The 20,852-nt window shown below is 39.0% G+C and overlaps 1 protein-coding gene across 6 annotated transcripts in view; it reads right to left on the bottom strand.

Moving 5' to 3' along the window:
• ZNF410 (zinc finger protein 410) overlaps window positions 1-20,852 on the bottom strand; it is a 41,912-nt gene that overhangs the window by 6,845 nt on the left and 14,215 nt on the right. For 3 of the 6 annotated variants that reach the window (XM_021709594.1, XM_008052158.2, XM_021709595.1), the window contains 5 exons: window positions 16,583-16,733; window positions 15,493-15,674; window positions 10,028-10,117; window positions 1,881-2,006; window positions 678-818 (listed from right to left, as the gene is read on the bottom strand). In XM_021709594.1, coding sequence (XP_021565269.1) covers window positions 678-818; window positions 1,881-2,006; window positions 10,028-10,117; window positions 15,493-15,674; window positions 16,583-16,733 — 690 coding nt within the window. Of the gene's footprint in view, window positions 1-49; window positions 391-677; window positions 819-1,630; window positions 2,007-10,027; window positions 10,118-15,492; window positions 15,675-16,582; window positions 16,734-20,852 lie in introns of those variants that run through there. The other 3 variants (XR_503923.2, XM_021709596.1, XM_021709597.1) reach the window with 3 other exon arrangements.

Genomic DNA, 20,852 nt, shown 5'->3' with positions numbered 1-20,852 from the left:
ACTGTACTGCTCTTCTAGACTGTATCATATAATTTAATGTGTGCTTATATAAAATCTATGTTGTTTCCCGTGTATATGTAAGTTTTATCTTCTCAACAGAATTTTAAGGTCCCTATCTTCTACTTTCGTTTTTCCCATGGTGCCAAACACAGAGTAGGCACTGAATAAATGCATGCTGACCTCACCTGTTAAGTTTTTCAGAGAAGAGGGCCTGGCCTGTGTAACTTGGGTGAAATTTCTATACCAGAGAGGAGCAAGTGTTTCCTAGAGAGCCCTTTCTTTTCTCCAGAAGATATGGCTTTTGAAGGTATGGAGAAATTGCTTTATATCTCCTCTGTAAAACCTGGTTATGTTCTGTTTAAATGTTTTAAAAGTTAAGTTCTTCCATAACTGCAATAGGAAAGATAGAAATAGTTGGGCTAGGATGCTAGGATTATAAATAATTTTCTCTTAAAACTTTTTTCTCTTTATTCTTTTGTTACATTATCTTCAATGAAATTATTTGTTTTTAGAGATTCAATTATCCACCCCAGAAAATAACATAAATGCTACTTGTTAAATATCACAACTACTCACAACAAATGAGATTAATTTAAACCTTCATTTTGCAGACACCCCATGCCTTAGCCCCTGGGTGCAGCCCATTTTCCCCAAATAAAGGAGTGTTAGAATCTTACCATCATCAACTCCCAGGATAGAATTGGTATTTGGAAGGTTCAAGGACTCTCCACCAAGGCTGGACTGGGAATTCACAGATGCCAGGTTTTTACTGGGTACTGAAGCCTCTTCAAGCAAACTGCTGCCCATTAGTGGCTCAGCTGCACAGAGAAGAGGATGTGAGAGACATTCAGCAGTCAAAGCTGTGCCTGGTTCTCATTTTGCTTCGCAAGGAAGACGGCCTTCTCTTTCATTACTAGAAGTTAACTTACAGACGGGATGCCACCTCCTATTTCACATACCTCAGGAAACAATAAACCTAGAAGGGAAGGATTGTGCCTTCCCTCGGGGGTAATTATCCTTGCCTGAATTCAGCATCTGAAGAATTAGCACATGATCTGGGATGGATGTATCTTTAGAAAGTAGTATTTGGAATAACTGATTAAGGAAAGGCATAGAAAAGGAATACAAGTAAAGATTAGTCATCAAGTGTAGGGTAAAAAGGTAGTCATAACTGGTAAGTAAAAAATGTTTAAACTTTTGTCACACAGCACTCTCTTATCACTGTGCTACACAAATGCCGGCTAATGGATCAGCACTTATCAACATCAAACTCACTAGGGGAACTTTTAAAACTGTATACAGAGTCTGATTCTGTTTTTTTTTTCTCTCTCTCCCAGGCAGGGTCTCACTGTTGCCCAGCCTGGAGTACAGTGACATGATTAAGACTTACCACAGCCTTAACTTCCTGAGCTCAAGCGATCCTTTGCCTCAGCCTCTTGAGTAGCTGGGACTACAGGTGCACACTACCTCACCCAGCTAATTTTTAAATTTTTTTGTAGAGACAAAGTTTTGCTATGTTGCCTAGGCTGGTCTTGAACTCCTGGATTCAAGCAATCTTCTCAATTCAGCCTCCCAAAGTGCTACGATTATAGGCATGAGGCACTGCGCCTGGTCAGATTCTGGGCTTGAACTCACAAATTATCTAATTTCTCAGGTGGCTTTTATTGGGGGGGAAGAGGAAGACAAGCAACAAGAAACTATGTTTTAAAAGTCTGTAGATGTTCTACTGTACAGCTATGTTTAGAAACCACCAGCCCACCAAACGAGACAGTGTCTCTTTACCCAAAACAGAATCAGAGAATTTTCAGATAACCAAGCAAACCAGCAGTTTGGCTTTGAATCTAGAAGCTACAGCCCTCCACTATACCCACTCCACTCACCAGTTGGCTCCTGCTCTTGACTCCCAGCTGTTCCCAGCTGCAAGTGATGTTTTCTCATGTGCACATTCCTGCTCCCACTCTGAGAGAAGGTCTTTCCACAGACTTGGCATTGATGAGGTTTCTCTCCTGAAACAGGAACCAGATTAAGAAAAGGAAGTAAAAAAGACAACGTACTTTTCTTACAGCAAGAGAATGGACTCAAGACCTAGATGGAGAAGCCTAGAGAATGTTAAACATAAGAGGCTGCTCCTTCTCTCATTCCCCACCTTTCCCAGCATCAGGACATAGGAAAGGTAAGAAGAGTCAGTTCACCAGGAGAGCTTTGATAAGCCTCCTGCTCCTGGCCTCTGCTCCTTTCCACACCTACTGGATTGCTACCTTCAAAAAACCACCTCTTTTGTATAGAATCATGGCAGCCCCACACAGTATTTCTTCCTTTTCAGATAGTCTTCCACACACCTCTAGGATCAGTACCATTCTAAAGGATTCCCTTACTGGCTTCATAATATTGCTTAGTCATCTTTCCTGCCACACTCTTGGTGTCTTCAAAATTCACACTGGTGGTGGTTTAACATAATGATCTGAACTGCCCTCTCTGTCTTCATGGCTAAAGCTCTCAATCTCCATTCAATCTACCCAGAGAACCATATTTGGGGCAGGGGTTAGAAACCCATGTCTACAGGGGATTGGTAAGTAGCAAAAGTAAATAAAATGGTCAAGTGGGGCCATCGTAACTTGGAGAGTACTTTCCCCAGAAAAGGGGCAGTTGTTCAGTTTGTGCCATCTATTGCCATGTGTGAATTAAGGCCTAGCACCACCAATTCCCTGATGTTTTTGAGAAGTTGGAACTAAGAATTTTTAGGTAAAACTTCCTAATTTGTAAATACTAAGAACAAATTCACAAGTGATGAAAACACTGTGTAGCAATCTTCATTGCTGATGGGAATACAAAAGACTACGACCTTGGTGGGGGAATCTAGTAATATCTAGAAAAATTATAGGTGGACTTGCTCTTTGACCTAGTAATCCAACTTCTAGGAATCTGACCCAAAGTTACAGTGGCAAATGTGAAATAATCCCTGTACAGGTTATTCACTGCAACATTATTTAAAATGGCTAAAGAGTAGAAACAACTCAAATAGTCATCACAGAGACCAAAAAGTTATAGATACTGCAGTAGTCCTGTACAGCAAAAGAAAAAACTGTAGAATATAAACATGGTAGAGTATTACAAAGCAATTAAAAAAATAAAGGAAAACTTCTATACACTGGTGGTTTGGCATGTTAGATTAAAAAAAAGTACAGAACTACATATAGTGTGCTACCTTTATGTAAGAAAGGAAAGGAATCACACTTTCCAGGATTTCTATAATCAAAAACAGACAGAAACAACTGTTGACGAGGAGGTAGAGAAACTGGAGCCCTCATACATTGCTGGTGGAAATGTAAAATGGTGTAGCCAATTTGGAAAATTGACAGGTTCTCAAAAAAATAAACAGAGAGTTACCATATGATTCAGCAATTCCACTCCTAGGTATATACATAGAAGAAATGAAAACGTATAACCGGCTGGGTACGGTGGCTCAGCCTGTAATCCCAGCACTTTAGGAGGGCGAGGTGAGAGGATTGCCTGAGCCCAGCCTGGGCAACTTGGTGAGATCTTGTCTCTACAAGAAATCACAAAATCTGGCTGGGCATGGTGGTGTGCATCTGTAGTTGCAGCTATTTGGAAGACTGAGGTGGAAGGATCACCTAAGCCTGGCAAGTCAAGGCTGCGGTGGCCATGCATGTGCACTGCACTCCAGCTGGGGCGACAGAGTGAGACTCTGACTCAAAAAAACAAAAACAAAAACAAACAAACAAAAAAAGGAAATGTATAGCCATACAAAAACTTGTACACAAATGCTCACAGCAGCATTATTCAAAACAACCAAAATGTGGCAAACAACCCAAATCCATCAATTGATGAACGGATTAAAAAAATGCAGTAAATTCATACAACAGGATATTATTAAGCCACAGAAAGAAATGAAGTACTGATATATGCTATGACATGAATGAAACTTGAAAATATATGCTAAATGAAAGAAGTCAGTCACAAAATGCCACATTGTATGATCTCATTCATATGAAACATCCAGAACAGGCAAATTATCTACAGAGACAGAAAGTAGGATAATGCTTGCAACAGGCTGGAGAAAGAAAGGAATGGACACTGACTTCCAATAAATACAGGTTTTTAAGAAAATTTTTTAATCATCTCCTTGATATGGGAATTTTTTGGGGGATGATGAAACATTCTAGAATTCAACTGCAAAACTATGAATATACAAGTGGCCCCTTGCATCCACAGATTCACCCAAGTATAGCTGAAAAATATTTGAAAAAATAAAAAAAAGCAATAAAAAAACAAATAAAAAACAATGTAGCATAACTATTCACATAGCATTTGCACTGTATCACGTACTGTATGTAATCTAGAGATACATATAGCATATGGGATGATGTGTGTAGGCTATATGTAAATACTGAATCATTTTATAGAAGGAGCTTGAGTATCTTTAGCTTTTGGAATTCAGAGGATCTGGAACCAATCGCCTGTGGATACCAAGGGATGACCGTACTAACAACTACTGACTGCACATTTTTCAAAGGGGTAAATCTTATGATGTGAATTATATTTTGATTTTTAAAAAGCATATGGGTAAAAAGGAAGGGCAATGTAAGAAATAATCTGCACTTGCTTATGTTTGCCAAAAAAACACAAAAAACAAAAAACCCACAAAAAACAAACTAGAAAAGTAAACGAAAAAGAAATAAAAATACTTACAAGAGAAGAGGAGGGAAAAGGACAAAGAGAACTGTAATCAAGACTTTTTTGAATATATCTAGTTTTGACTTTACATAATAAAAAGAATAAAATTAAATAAAAAAAATCTTTAGCACTTGAAGAAACTGAAGCAAATCTTTATTATCAGGCTGGTGATATAATGAAACAATTATTGAAAGGGTATTTAGACATAGTATTTTGACTGTTTATCCTTAATAGAACACAGTCTAAGAAAAACAGCTGCAAACAGTATGAAACTTCATTATGTAGACAAATGAACAATATAAGTAATTATATTAATGTTAGGAACCAAGATTTTCAATGTAAGAGAAAAAAACTGGAAAACTTTTCATGTTAAAATTTGAATTGGAAATATTAGTATACAACACTTTTTCTTTAAAAAAAATGTCTTCTCTAGCTCTGTCCACCGTAAAGTCCTAGAAGCAATGACAACCTAACAGCAGTGAGCACATGGCCCCCAGGCTGTGGTTTCCACTAAAAGGAACCAGTACTCCTTGGAAGAATAGCTGATTCTAAGTCTGAGATGAGTCTTGGATCTATTGTGTTACAAAGCAAAGATGTTAATAATAAGTTTTGTTAAAAGCACACAAAGGCCAACAAGAGAGGTTCCTTTTGGCCAAAAATAACAGCCAACCAATAATCTAAGCACCCACCTTAAAAAACCAGAAATAGGAGCAAATTAAACTAAAGCAAAGAAAAAAGGAAATAAATAATAAAAGTTAGAATGGAAATCAAAGAAATGAAAAACAGAAGAACAGTAGAGAATATCAATGAAATAAAAAGCTGTTTCTTTGAAAAGATCAGAAAAATGGATAAAGCTTTAGTTAGAATAAAGGAGAAACTAGACAAAACTAAAGAAACTAAATAAAAATGAGATACAATAAACAAGGATTAATAATCGAGATACAATTAATCAAGATTAAAAGAGGAATATCATTGAAGTCCCCAAAGAAATTAAAATGATTTTAAGAAAATATTATAGGCCGGGCACGGTGGCTCAAGCCTAGAGGCCAAGAAGAGAGGACTGCCTGAGCCCACGGGTTCGAGACCAGCCAGGGCAACACCTTGTTTCTACAATAAATCAAAAAATTAGGTGGGCACGGTAGCGCACGCCTATAGTTCTGGCTACCTGGAAGGCTGAGGCAAAGGATCGCCTGAGCCCAGCAGGTTGAGGCTGCGGTGGCCACTGCACTCCAGTCTGGGCGACAGAGTAAGACTCCAACTCAAAAAAAAAAAAAAAAAAAAAATTATAAACAGCTTTACTCCAATTAGACAAGTTAGATGAAACAGACAATTACTAGGAATATAAGAATTATCACACAACTGAACCTACAAGAAATAGAAAGTTTGAATATATCACAAGTAAAGAAACCGAATGAGTGATTAAAAGTTTTATTATATAACATTGTGTCATGACGTTTGGTATAGGAAAAAGTCTTACCAAAAAGAAAAGTCCGGGCACAGATAGTTTTATTAGTGAAAGTTACTTAAAGCATTTAAATAAATAATATGAATCCTATACAAATTCATCCAGAAAATAGAGGGGATAGGAACACTTCCCCACTCATTTTTGATGCCAGTATTACCTTGAAACAAAAGCCAAAGATGTCACAAGAAAAGAATACTACAGACTAAAATAAAATCCCTCATGAACATACCAGGAAGGGACCCAAAAAACACAGAATTATCTTTTGGAGGGTGGGTCCTTTATACCACATTCAGAATTTGTTCCTCTGGAGAAAACAGTCAGCCAAAGTTTTTATCTGGAAGTTTTGAGAATGTTGCACCATGACTTGTGGAAGAAACATTCTGAGTTGTGGCAGACAGGTGACTAGTTCTTCTACCATGACTATGCACCTGCCCACACCACGCTGAGTGTTCAGCAGTTTCTGACCAAAAATGGCATGACCCCCATGTCCCACCCTCCCTATTCACCCAATCTAACCTCAGTGACTTTGTCTCCCCAGTGAAAAAGTCCTCAAAGGGAAATGTTTTGTAAATTGGAAGAGGTAAAACAAAAAACAGCGGAAGCACTAAAAGGCATCAAGATTGATGTGTTCAAAACTGTTCTGAGCAGTGGAAAAAGCATCTCGATAGGTGTACTGCATCAAATGGAGAGTACTCTGAAGGTGACTGAAGTTGAAACACGTAAGAATAAATACACAATTTTAAAATAAATTGTTTCCTCTCCCTCATAGATATAAAAATTCTTTAAAAACTATGAGAAAACCAAGTCCAGGACTACACACCCTGACCAAATAGGATATATCCTAAAATGTAAAACTGGTTTCATGTGCAACAAGCAATTAATATAATGTAATATATTAACAGGATATAGCACAAAAACAACATGATCACCTCAACAGATACAAAGAAGACATCTGACAAGATCCAACATCCATTCATAATAAGAAACTCTGAACAAGCCAGGAACAGAATGGTAGTTCCTTAACCTGATAAAGGGCATCTATGAAAAAACTATAGTTCACATCATACTTAATTGGAATAAGATAAGGAAGCCTGTTCTCACCACTTCTATTCAACATTGTATTGGAGGTTCTAGCCAGTACAATAATGCAAGAAAAAGAAATCAAAGGCAACTAGGTTAGAAAGGAAGAAGCAAAACTATGTTTATTATCAGATGATATAATCTTGTATGTAGAAAATCCTAAGGAATCTATTGGGACTGGCAGTTGAGGGAAATTGCTAGAGGAGGGAGGGGCACACTCATCAACAAGAGTACCTGCATGATCAATGTTTTTGTGCCTAACCCTGAATTGTACTCCACATCTTTATAATAAATAAATAAATTTTTTAAAAAAGAGTTGCAACCAATGTTGCAAGATCAATACACAAATTCATTTGCATTTCTATATAATAGCAATGAACAACTCAAAAAACAAAATCTAGAAAACAATTTCATCTGTAATAGTATCAAAAAATACTAGAAGCAACCAGAGCACCAATTCCTTATTCTGAAAACTTACAATTAAAACGTAAGCCTCTTGATATGATACAAAATGAAGCACAGAACCATTTCTAATGTATTCTTGTCAAAAACTTTGAACCCTTGAAGCCTTTAGAGTTTCTTTCCATTTACAGGACATACAGGGGAACAGCTTAAATGATGTACAAGAAAGCAAATCAACAAATCCAGAATGTGAGACATTCTATAGGAACCGAGTGACTCTGTTTTGCAACAAGTCTATGAAAAAAACAAAGTGAGTGCAGAAAGATCTAAATTTGAAAGACTTCAGTGCAATAATGGGCTTTGCTGGATCCTGATTTAAGCCAACATTAAGACATTTTTGAGACAACAAGAAAAATCTGAACATGAGCTGGGTAAGTTTAAAACCAAAAAATTATTGTTAATTTTGATAAGTATGATAACCGCTTTGTTGTTATGTAAAAAATAGTATTTTCCTCTACTTTTGTATATGTTTGACATAATTTTACATTAATAAACTAAAGTAAAATATAAACAATATAAGCAAAACACATCTGAAATCCACATCTGGCCCACAGTTTACCAGTGTGCCACCCGTACTTAGAACTTGACATTATATATCCACACTTAAGATCTCAACTCAGAAATTCACATTCCTGATTGATTGATTGCCCCCCTCCAAATCCCTTGCTCCCACTGAATTAACTTGCTTTCCTCACCATAAATAACGAGTTCCAATTCCTTCTCTTCACTCCTCCTGTTCTGGCTTCCCTTTGTTTCTCACAGCCACTCATTTCAAAAATTACCTGATTCCATCCTAGAATCTTTCCATGTTGGGTTCAGCTCTTCCTTGGTTAAGTTTCTGCTCTGAATAACCTCTATGGTTCATTTTCTCTAGTGTCCAGCTTTTAAAGTGTTGAGGTGTACACTAGGGAAAAATCCTAAAATCTGAACAGGTCTACCAGAAAGTTATGCTATTACTCTCAGCTGTGTCCTCACTCACTGCTATTTACCATTTTATTCACTCTAACTGATTCATTCAATCAACAAATTTGACCTACCATGTGCCAGGAATTTTCCCACCTCCAAGAAGTTTACAGGCTAGTCTACAGACCTCTAACACTTAACATCATCTCTTCCTATACTTTTCTAACTTCTTCTCATAATATGTGCACCAGCCTGATAATTGAGAATGCCAACTATTCCTTCTTATCTTCACTACCACACTTCTTGAATCAATAATCCTTACCTGCTGCCTCCATTTCTGTATCACTTAATATCTAATCAATTGTGGAGTCCAACAGATCCTGCACTGGGTCAATTTCCATGCTCCCTGCCACTACCCTGGGGTAGACTTCCTAACCAGACTGAATAAAAAAGCCATCTAATCTCTTCCTGTTTCAGTTTAGCTCATGTATCATTGCAAGGTTAATCTCCAGTAAGGGGAGTGAGTTCTCATTAGGTTGTACTTTCAGCAGGCACCACAAACTCTCCTTCCTTATATTTTAGGCCCTTCTTAAACTACCCTTCCAGCCTTGCTTTCAATGTAAATTACCACAGCCTGTAGGAAACAGTCCCTCTAACAAGGCATAGGTTTTTTCCTGGGCTGTATCAGATTTCTGGTTGGGAGGATGGGGTAGGAGAGAAGACAGGAAGATATCACTTTGGCTTTCTCTATTGAGCTTACAAAGTCTGGTTGCTGTAGAATATTTTCAGATATTTTGAAAGACATAGTTAGCAGGGAAGACCAGGTCAACTGCACAGAATGAGCAAGTTACAGAATTATAGGAAATTAACTTAAGGCTCAAAAGCAGAAAACAGGTCACTAAGTCTTACTCTTCTATCTTCTTCTACACATATAAGGTTTGTGGTTCCATTTGACAAAGGCATAGTTTCTACCAAAATAGTAATTGAAGCAGGATCACTAACATGTGCTCAGAAGGCAGTAACGTTACTGATACCACTGCCACTGATATTAATCTTTTCACTTTCTTCTGATTTGAAATGCTCTCCCAGAATGGACGTGTCAATTCCTGAAGAAGAGGAACCATGCTGGTGTAACTTAACTTATAAAGCACCCAGATCAGTTCCAAATAAATTTGCTCAGAAAAATGTCTGGATTAGAAACTCAGTTGAAAATAATAATTAGATTTTTTTCCATTGACTATAAGACCCTCTGAATGCATGCATTAAGGGCCTTGATTTCTGATTCTGTCACAATGATGAGAAGCTGTATTTGCCTTAATGGTGAACAGTTTGTTTCTTTTTTAGGTCTCTCCCTACCACTCCCTACCCTTTTAACCTTTCGTCTACTTTTCTAAAATCTATGAATGGTACAGATCCTAATACCTGAGTGAACCACCAGATGCTTTCGGAGGCTAGAATATTCAGCAAAGGAACGACCACATCCTTGGGCTTCACAAAGGAAAGGCTTCTCTCCTAGAGACAGAAAATGAGATAAAAACTCAGTCTTCTGATGAACTGACTCTCGTTTCCCACCAACTATTGTTTCCAATGACTTACTCATTCTGATTTCTAAAAATTCATGCTGTAATAAATTCAACTGGGCTACCTGGCAAGTGTTGCCTCTCAATGATCTTAGTATATACCCTACCAGACAGCCGTTCCCTTTTCCTTAGGATGGCTGTCTCAGAGCCTCATACTTCCTTCTCCCTCCTGGCTCAACTCAAGAGCTGCAGAACTGCACTGACCTATCTCCTTCAGTGAGTCTATCCTCTCTACGAATATTTGTATATGCTGTCAGGATTTTAATCTTACGTCAAATTTCTCTTTAAAATTCAGTTTCTAAAAGTATAACTTCTTTTTTTCCTTTGAGATTGAGTCTCGCTATGTTGCCCAAGCTGATTTCCTACTACTGGGTTCAAGTGATCCTTTCCCTTCCACCTCCTGAGTAGCTAGGATTACAGGTGTGTACCATGTCTGGGTTAAAAGTATAGTTTCTTTCTTCTTTCTTTTTTGGAGTTGGAGACTCACTCTGTTACCCAGGCTGGATGCAGTGGCACGCTTACAGCCACCACAGCCTCAACCTGCTAGGCTCAGGTGATTCTTCTGCCTCAGCTTTCCAAGTAGTTGGAACTACAGGAGTGTGCTACCATGCCCGGCTCATTTTTTTATTTTTTCAAAATTTATTGTAGAGATGAGGTATCGCCAAGTTTCCCAGGCTGGTCTCGAACCCCTGGGCTCAGGCAATCCTCTTGCCTCGGCCTCCCAAAGTGCTGGGATTACAGGCTTGAGCCACTGTACCTGGCCTTAAAACTATAGATTTATTTTTAAGGGTTATAAAACAAGTATTACATAGTCACATTTTATACAGCAAACAAATGAAAACATATTCAGTCACAGAGGTACACAGAAAAGTCTGTAATGATATTTTAAAAGTGGTTATATTTATATAGTGATATTATGATGAATGACTTACAGTTTTTTTCTTTGTGCTTTTCTGTAATTTTCATTTTCTGTATTACTTTTTGCTTTAAAAATCAAGGTGGCGCCGGGCTCGGTGGCTCAGCCTGTAATCCCGCGCCTTTGGGAGGCTGAGGTGAGTGGATTGCATGAGTCCGCGGGTTCGAGACCCGCCTGGGCAGCGAGACCTCATCTCTACAATAAATCAAAAAATCAGCCGGGCGTGGTAGCACATGCCTGTAATTCCGGCTACTCGGAAGGCTGAGGCGGAAGGATCACCGGAGCCCAGCAGGTCGAGGCTGCGGTGGCCGGGAGCGGCCACTGCACTCCAGTCTGGGCGACAGAGTGAGACTCCAACTCAAAAAAAAAAAAAAAAAAAAAAATCAAGGTGGCATGGTAAAAACTAAATAAGGTCTGTAGACTACTTGACAGTAATGTTAATTTCTTGCTTCTGATATTGTATTATGACTACCTGAGATGTCACAATTTGGGGAAGCTAAGTGAAGAATATTCAGAACTATCTGTACCATTTTTGCATCTTCTTATGAGTATAATTATTTCAAAATAAAAAGGAAGTTGGGTACAGTGGCTCACGCCTGTAATCCCAGCACTTAGGCTGAAGCAAGAGGACTGCCAGAGCCCAGGAGTTCAAGACCAGTCTGGGCAACATGGTGAGACCTTGTCTCTAAAATAAATCAAAATATAAGCTGAGTATGGTGGCGTGCACTTGTAGTCCCAACTACTTAGAAGGCTGAGGCAGGAGGATAGCCTGAGCCCAGAAGTTTGAGGCTGCGGTAGCCATGATTGTGCCACTGCACTCCAGCCTGGGTGACAGAGTGAGACTCCAACTCAAAAATAAGCAAATAAATTAAAAAGGGGGGGGGAAACTGGGCTCGGTGGCTCAGTCTATAATCCTGCACCTTTGGGAGGCTGAGGTGAGTGGATTGCCTGAGCCCGCGGGTTTGAGACCCGCCTGGGCAGCAACACCTCATCTCTACAATAAATCAAAAAATTAGCCGGGCGTGGTAGTGCGCGTCTGTAGTTCCAGCTACTTGGAAGGCTGAGGCGGAAGGATCGCTGGAGCCCAGCAGGTTGAGGCTGCGGTGGCCGGGAGCGGCCACTGCACTCCAGTCTGGGCGACAGAGTGAGACTCCAACTCAAAAAAAAAAACCCCAAAAAACAAAAAGGTGGGGGGGACATCAAAGATGCAGTTTCTATACTCCAAGGGTCACAGACTAGTGTGAGAGTGACAAATGTAGTCATAAATAAAAAGTTCCTGTACAAAAAAGTCTATGAGGATGTAGAAAGCGAGGAATCAAATTGCAAAAATTTTCAAAAGAAGCTGAATCTGAGCTGGTCTTAAAAGATGATACGGATGAAAGGATATTTTATGCACAAGAAATAGTGTGAGTAGAATCTTGAAACTGAGAGAGCCCAGGAAAAGGTCAGAAAATGGCCAAGTGAGGTTGGTATGGTGACAACATGGGAGCTGGGCTTTGTAGGAGGGAGCAGCACTACTGTAGATCACACGGTTCTTTTAGAATGTACTACATGGTTTAAGTTTTGTGATTCTCCTGTGGTCAATTTTTTTGAATGTTTATTTGTATGCTCATCCCTATCTCTAGAATGCTAGGTACTCCAAAAGCTGCTAAAAGAATGAATAACATAGCCAGGCACAGTGGCTCATGCCTGTAATCCCAGCACTTTGGGAGGCTGAGGTGGGAGGATTGCTTGAGGCCAGAAGTTCAAAATCAGCCTAGGCAACATGGTGAGATTTTTGTCTCTACAAAAAAAAATTAGCCGGCTGTGGTGGTGCACACTTGTAATCCCAGCTACTCAGGAGGCTGAGGCAAAAGGACCACCAGAGCCCAGGAGATTGAGGCTGCAGGAAGCCATGATTGTGCCACTGCACTGCACTCTAGCCTGGGTAACACAGTAAGACCCTGACTCACAAAAACAAACAAACAAACAAACTAAGAATAAAGAGTATTTAGAAAAAGATCCTATGCCAAAATCTAATGGTATGAAATGTCTGCCTCAAGTTGGATTAGGGGGACAAGATTGCCTTATTTAGAAACTGAGAGGAGCCGGGCTTGGTGGCTCAACTAATCCCGCACCTTAGGAGGCTGAGGTGAGTGGATTGCCTGAGCCTGTGGGTTCGAGACCCGCCTGGGCAACTTGGCGAGACCTCATCTCTACAATAAATAAAAAATCAGCCAGGTGTGGTAGCGCACGCCTGTAGTTCCAGCTACTTGGAAGGCTGAGGCGGAAGGATCGCCAGAGCCCAGTGGCTAGAGGCTGTGGTGGCTGGGAGCGGCCACTGCACTCCAGTCTGGGGGACAGAGTGAGACTCCAACTCAAAAAAAAAAAAAAAAAAAGAAACCAAGAGGATAGTGATTTCACTGATAAGGGACACAGGAAAAGGAAGAGGAGGCTCAAGAGGCAATGCAGCATAATAGTTAAAACCATGGGCTTTGGAGTCAACTAATTCAATCCTGACTTCAAATCCTGGCACTACTACTAATAGTGTGGGGAAGGTATTTAATCTCTCTGAGAGCTAGCCTTTCATCTATAAAATGGAATTAACACAATCTAAAAGATTGCTTTGAGTATCAAATGAGATAATACCAGCTAAATATTCAGCATGGTGCCTAGCACACAGCAAGCCTTCATAGTAAGCCACTAAAATTGGCAGCTTTAACTACTATCATTACTACTAATAAAGACTTGAGGTCAAATTTGGCATCTGAGATAAACTGAGCTGTATTTGAAAATAAAATCCTTAGAAAAACTTTGTGGTCAGATAAGAATTCAAATTCCAGCTCTGCCATTTTCTACCTGCATGATGTTGGACAAGTTACACAACTCTCTAATCTTTTGTTTCTTCATCAATAAATACAGTATCTAATGCATAAAGTTACCCTGAAGATTAAATAAGATGATGTATATGTGGCTGGTACACATTGAAGTGCCAACAAATGCTAACTTTTATTATTATTATTATTAAAACTAAATCTGTGAGGCATCCAGGGAGAAATTATCAAATTGAGGCCTGAGATTATGATGAGAAAACACACTGAGTGAAATAGAATGAACCCAAAATTCTGAAACTGGTGAACAAATCTGTTAAGAGATTAGCAGGGATGAAAGCTAGCAAGAATTAGAATGAAGAAAAAAAAAAAGGAGAAAGTCAAGTCATACTCTGAAGAAAAGCATTTTAAGATGATGTTTAGTGTTATCAAATGCTAGAAAGATGGGCAGTTCCATGTCAGTTATGGATCAAACTCCCTGTTCTACACTTTCCCTCCTTCTCACTATGGCACTTGTTTAAAAAATAAAGAACAACAAAAAAAATAAAAAGAAAAAAATGCTGAACAGCACAAGGATGAACAGCACAAGGATGAAGGGGTCACCAAATTGAACAATAAGGCATTTAACAATATAGTGAGCTCTACTTCTTTCCGTATTCCATTCAGTTTGATGGTTTTCCTGTTTTTATTCAAACTGCTTTCTTGGATTAAGCATAGTTTATCTTCTCAAGACAGAGCTGAGATCAGAGCTATTCTGATTCAAAAGGTTATGTCAATCTAGAGGGAATCAAAGGTTCATGCTTAGAACAATTGCGATTTCAGGTTGGGCTTCACTCACTTATTAAATGCCTTTTAATTTTACTTGCTGTCATTTTAGCAATGCAAGAATAAACTAAGAAAGTGGGGGAGAATATTTACACATTCTAAGACAGTGGTCTGGGCTCAATGATTAAACTCTGGCAAGAGACTAGTACATGCTGAACCAAGTGGCTTGAAAAATCACCCTTAAACCCTTTGATTAAGAGTCAAAAATCCTTATTTTGTTCCTTTGATGCTAACATGCCATGTGACCCAGAACAAGTCACTTCTTTGTTTTGTTTCTTATGTTGTGAGGATCTAACAAGAAAGCAAACTTCTCAAAGTCAGCGATATCTTATTTTTTCTTTTCCCCCACTTTACCATATTTAGTATCTAGAACAGACTCTGTATGGTTTGTGTGATTCAATAAACGTTGCTGCCCAAAATTATAACTGTGTAATGTTCAGAGAGATTTGAAAACAGGCTGATTTTGTCTCTATCTCCTCATATCATTGTTATCTGAGAAGCTCTTATATCTCTTCCTACAGGTTAGGCTCCTGGAGGCAGAAATCAAGTTGCACATTCTTTACACACAGGCAAAAAAATTCAATAAACATTACTGTAAGTGCCATGAGGCATTTGAAAAAAGAAACCCCATCTTCAGAGACCCAGCAACAACCCTAGGCCTTCATTTCTATTCCCACTTGACCCTTCCTAAGGACAGGCAAACAAGCACTGTGCCAAGGAGTAGAACACCTGAGGGAATGTTGGTGTTGCACACACCTGTATGGATGCGCAAGTGGTTCTTCAGGTTTCCAGCTGTAGTGAACTGCTTACCACAGCTAGACTGGGGGCACATAAAGGGCTTCTCCCCATTGTGGGTCCTCATGTGCACCTTCAGCCTCTGCAACACATAGAAGCTTTTCCCACAACCTTCTGCAGGGCAGATGAAGGGACGGTCATTTCTGCAAAAATAATCACATAAGCAACAATATCTGAAAGTATTCTTTGCTAGAGATGAAAAGTAAAAGCTGGCTGGGCACAGTGGCTCAGCCTGTAATCCCAGCACTTTGGGAGGCCAAGGTGAGAGGACTGCCTGAGCCCGGGGGGTTTGAGACCAGCCTGGGCAGCTTGGTGAGACCTTGTCTCTAAAATAAATCACAAAAACTATCTGGGCATGGTGGCATGCGTCTGTAGTTCCAGCTACTTGGAAGGATGAGGTGGAAGGATCGTCTGAGCCCAGCAGGTTGTGGCTGCGGTGGCCGTGAGCATGTATTGCACTCCAGCCTGGTTGACAGAGACTCCAACTGAAAAATAAAACTCCTACTGGCTCTGAAGGCAGACGTAATCCCATTTACATCAGAATCACTTGAAGAGTTTGTTAAAACTACTGCCTAGCACAGTGGCTTGCATCTGTAGTCCCAGCTACTAGGAAGGCTGAGGCAAGAAAATTGCTTGAGCCCAGGAGTTCGAAGTTACTGTGAGCTATGGTCATGCCACTGCACTCCAGTCTGGGAGATAGAGCAAGACCCTGTCTCTAAAAAATAAGCCCTATGGATGACCAGACCACCCTCCAGCAACTGATTTCATGGGTTTAGGGCAGATGCCCAGGCTTATATATTACTTTTTAAGTTTTCAAAGGAACTATTTTAAACATAATGACATTTGAGAACTCTTGCTTTAAGACATTTAGATGCTAAATATCTTAAATATTTATCAAGAATGAGGTAAATGAGACAATGCAAATCTTTCCATAGAAAAAGACATCTTAACCAGAAGTTAGCTGAAGTCATTGCTTTCCTTGGGGGATTTAGGGGACAAGTTCCTTTGGAAACATCAACGTATCCAAATATGAGATCTCTGATTTGCTCACCGATGAGTTTTGAGGTGGTACTTAAAGTGAGCTGGCCACACAAATGTCCGGTCACAGCCTTCAACTGTACACTTGAGCTTCTTTTCCACTTGAGGAAGGGGCCCAGAATCTTTGGGTTGCCCATCACCAGAACCAAGGTGGACATTTTCTCCTGTAACAGAGTTACATATTTATGATCTAGGGAAGGACCCTGCTCAGATACTTAGGTTCAAACAACAAAGCTACTAGTGATTATCACTCCTAGTGATCAATAATCAGGTATCTTCTTCTTTCCCAATTTGTATTTGTTTAACAATAGAAAGGCAAGGACTCTGTATTTCCATCCCCTTACCACCAAGAACTACCAAAATTTTTTTGACAAATATAAGAAATACCTCAAATGGTTCCCATTAGAAATCTCAGAAAGCAGAATTAAACCTATTTTGCATTACACAGACTGGTAGGGAAAAAGGCATATCAACACCCAGAGTGGGGTAATACAGAGATGAGAAAGTTCTGGGTAACAAAAAACTGTATTTTATCCAGGTACGGTGGCTCACATCTATAATCCCAGCATAACGGAGGTGGACACAAGAGGAATGCCTGAGCCCACAGGTTCGAGACCAGCCTGGGCAACATGGAAAGACCTCGTCTCTACAATGAATAAAAAATTAGCTTGGTGTGGTAGTGCATGCCTGTAATTCCAGCTATGTGGAAGGCTAAAGCAGAAGGATTGTCTAAGCTCAGCAGGACAAGGCTGCAGTGGCCATGAGTGTGTCATTGCCTGGGCGACAGAGTGAGACTCCGACCCCCCCCACGAAAAAAGAAAAAAAATGTATTTTAAATAGTCACGCTGGTTCAGTGAGGGCTTACAGCAGATTTCACAGATAGCCACTCTTAGATTTCTATCTTCTGAAATCAATTTGGCCATTTACTGTCATTCTGGAGAATAAAAACCACCTTGCAATCTCCTTTGCCACCCCTCTTTAGTTATTTAAGAATGCAAAAATTAAGATGATTTTAAAATTTCTAATTATATTAAAACAGAAGTTGGAGAAAATGTCTACTGGAGTTTTTTCAACAGTATAAGGGCAGCAGACAGTAGACACTCTTACAGTTGTTCTGTCTGTTGTGCCTTTTACAACGTAGCTTTCCATTAATAAATCTACCTTTCTTACTTCATAAAAGAAAAAGAATAAAAAGAGGTAAGAAGAGAAGTGTATAGCACCTCCTGAATTTAAACGAACTCAGTTAATTAAAAATTTACACAAATTTCAGTCTAGCAGGTGGTGTTTTTCTTTCATTCTCTTCAAGAAATACTTGGATATTAATAGAGAAAAAACTAATAGTTACTTAATTCTGCTATAAGCATATGCAGTTTATCTTTCCCCTATATATATCTCAGGAATAAGAGTGTATTTTCAAGTTTCCCTCTCAAAAGTCAAGAGCAGAATATGTATGTTATACCTATCGTACCCCCTGAAACATGATGGTTGATTAAAGGCAGTTTCTGTCCCATTTCCATCTATTAATATTCTCTTTCTGTCCTACATTCTCCTTGCTATACTTTACCAAATATCAGTCATAAAACTAACTGTTCCAAGGTAAGGGCAGAACCTAGAATACTTTCTGCTAGTTAATAATTTTTCTTTCACATTGTCCCAGGGTTTAAAAAAAGTATCTAATTGAAAAAGGAGTATCTATAGATAGGTAAAATTTAAACAGTACAAAAGTACATGTTACATGAAGGAGACTGTACCAAGCCCAGAACTCCAGCAAACTGATTTCTAATCAAAGGCCTGTAGAAACATCAGGCTAATCTAGAGATTCAAATCACTGATAGTTGGGGCTTTGGGTATTCAATTTTGTATATACAGTAAGAACACTGATATAATCATAAAAAAGAAAATAGGCCATTGGCTTACTAAGCTATGGTCTGGCCATGTGTTCTTTGAGCGATGGCCAGGTCATGTTTTCCTAAGCTTTGGCCCCTCCCCTACCTTGGGGAAGTGAGTCAATCTCGCTCTAATTTACTTTCTAAATAAACTATATTTTTCCATCTTAAAAAAAAAAAGAAACATATGGAAATAGCAAGGTTAAGAGATCACTGGAACCTCAACCTCAACAATGATTACCAATATATGCTCAAATATAAGACGCATTTTTACCTAAAAAAAAAAATCCGTCAGAAAAGCATGAGTTGCCTTATATTTGAGTTCTTATACAGTTCTTATATAAGTACTCACATAAAGAAATGCTCTCTCAATTACTTTTTATGAAAACAATTGTTTGGGGAAGACAGATTAGCTTAACATAACCTCAACTAATGACATAGTTTTGGATACTTGCAGGTTATCTGATGAAACTGGTTTAATTAAAAAAGAGAAAAAATTAACATCCCATAATTGCACGTGTTAGATAATACTGTAAGTACTTTATTTTTTAAATTTAAATTTTATTTTTATTTTTGAGATAGGGTCTCACCCTGTTGTCCAGGATGGAGTGCAGTGGCACAATCATGGCTCACTGCAGTCTTGACTTCCTGGGCTCAGGCAATCCTTCTGCCTCAGCCTTCTGAGTAGCTGGGACTACAGTTGTGTCACCACAACTGGCTAATTTTTGAATTTTGTGTAGAGGCAAGGTCTTACTAGGCTGTTGTTCAGGCTGGTCTTGATTTCCTGGGCTCAAGCAATCCTCCCGCCTTGGCTTCTCAAAGTGCTGGGATTATGGGTGTGAGCAACCACACCTGCCTGTAAGTACTTAAAGGGGCCAATAGTTATATGGATATGTCTTTTTTTTTTTTTTTTGAGTTGGAGTCTCGCTCCATCATCAAGGCTGGAGTGCAGTGACACACTCATGGCCACCTCAGTGTCAACCTGCTGGGCTCAGTGTCAACCTGCTGGGCTCTGGAGATCCTTCCTTCCACCTTAGCCTTCCAAGTAGCTGGAATCACAGGCACACACTACCATATCCGGCTAATTTTTTATTTATTGTAGAGACAAGGTCTCACCAAGTTGCCTGGGTTGGTCTCAAACCTGCATTTGCCTCAGCCTTGCAAAATGCTGGGATTATAGGCTGAGCCACCGAGCCCAGTCGGATATGTCTTTACATCGAAAATAAATTTCCAAGTGAGGGTACCATACATGGCAGTTGTCAACAAACTTTTTCTGTAAAGTGCCAGACAGTAAATATTTTCAGCATTGAGAACTATATGGTCTTTGTCACATTCAACTATGCCATAGTAGCTACCATAGACAATTTGTAACTAACAGGAATGACTATGTTCCAATAAAAATTTATTTACAAAAACAGGTGGGGATTTGGCTCAAAGATCTCTGCTGACCCGATATACAGCATCATTTGCAAAATTAAAATATTTCTGTATTTCATGCAACTTAGATGGATGTGAAGATGATGTGCTCTGAAAAACCGTGCTAGACTCAAAAAGTGGCTTCAGTAATAACAATGACAAAGATATTTTTGTTAAGTGCATTAAAATGTCAAATAAAATTATTTCCTTATGTGTTAGTGGGCAAAAAGCAGTATTAATATATTTCATATGAATTAAAATGTATATGTGTAACCAAAATCATTAAATTTTCAAATAGGAAGAAACAATGTAAGCTTTTAGAGAATTATCTTGTTGGAAAATGGAAGACTGTCTTATATTTGGGGTCACTGTATATTCAGGCACACAAAAGAGAAAGGCAATATATTTTGAGAGTAAGAAAAACACCTACACAATACTTTGCTGATTATAAAGCATTTCCCATATAACTCATTTAGTCTTCATAACAACTCATATCAGTGGCCTAATTTCTATGTTCAGAACATAAGAAAACTGAAGCTAAGGAAGGTTAAACTGCCCCAAGCAAGGAATTAGTAAATGATGCTGCCAGGTCTGCAACCCTGGCCCTCAAATTCTAAATCCCAAGCTCCTTCCCTAAACCTCTTCTCATTGGCAAATGGCACTACCGCCTCAATGCAAGAGGAAACGCTGAAGGTTTCAGGATCCACAGATTGGCAAAAGCATCTCAGGGAGAATCTGAATTTCAGAGTTTCCCCAGAATGGTAAAATGAATTATTCTAAGTAGTTATGGCAGTCACAAACAGAACTAATTATTTTGAAAACAGAGGTTTGAAGTTCTCAGTGCAGAAAAAATTTAGGTCAATGCTTCTAAATATTTATAGAATCCTTGAGTTCTCTGGAAGATTTTTTTTTTTAACTTTTTATTTTCATGTGAATGGTAATAAAAATAAGCATATTCTATATCACATGCATGAACTCCAA

The sequence above is a fragment of the Carlito syrichta genome, unplaced genomic scaffold (assembly GCF_000164805.1).
Source record: "Carlito syrichta isolate Samal-C Ts95f unplaced genomic scaffold, Tarsius_syrichta-2.0.1 Scaffold258652, whole genome shotgun sequence".
Classification (NCBI taxonomy): domain Eukaryota; kingdom Metazoa; phylum Chordata; class Mammalia; order Primates; family Tarsiidae; genus Carlito; species Carlito syrichta.
Note: the sequence above shows the minus strand (reverse complement) of the source record. Positions and strands in the feature narration are given on the sequence as shown.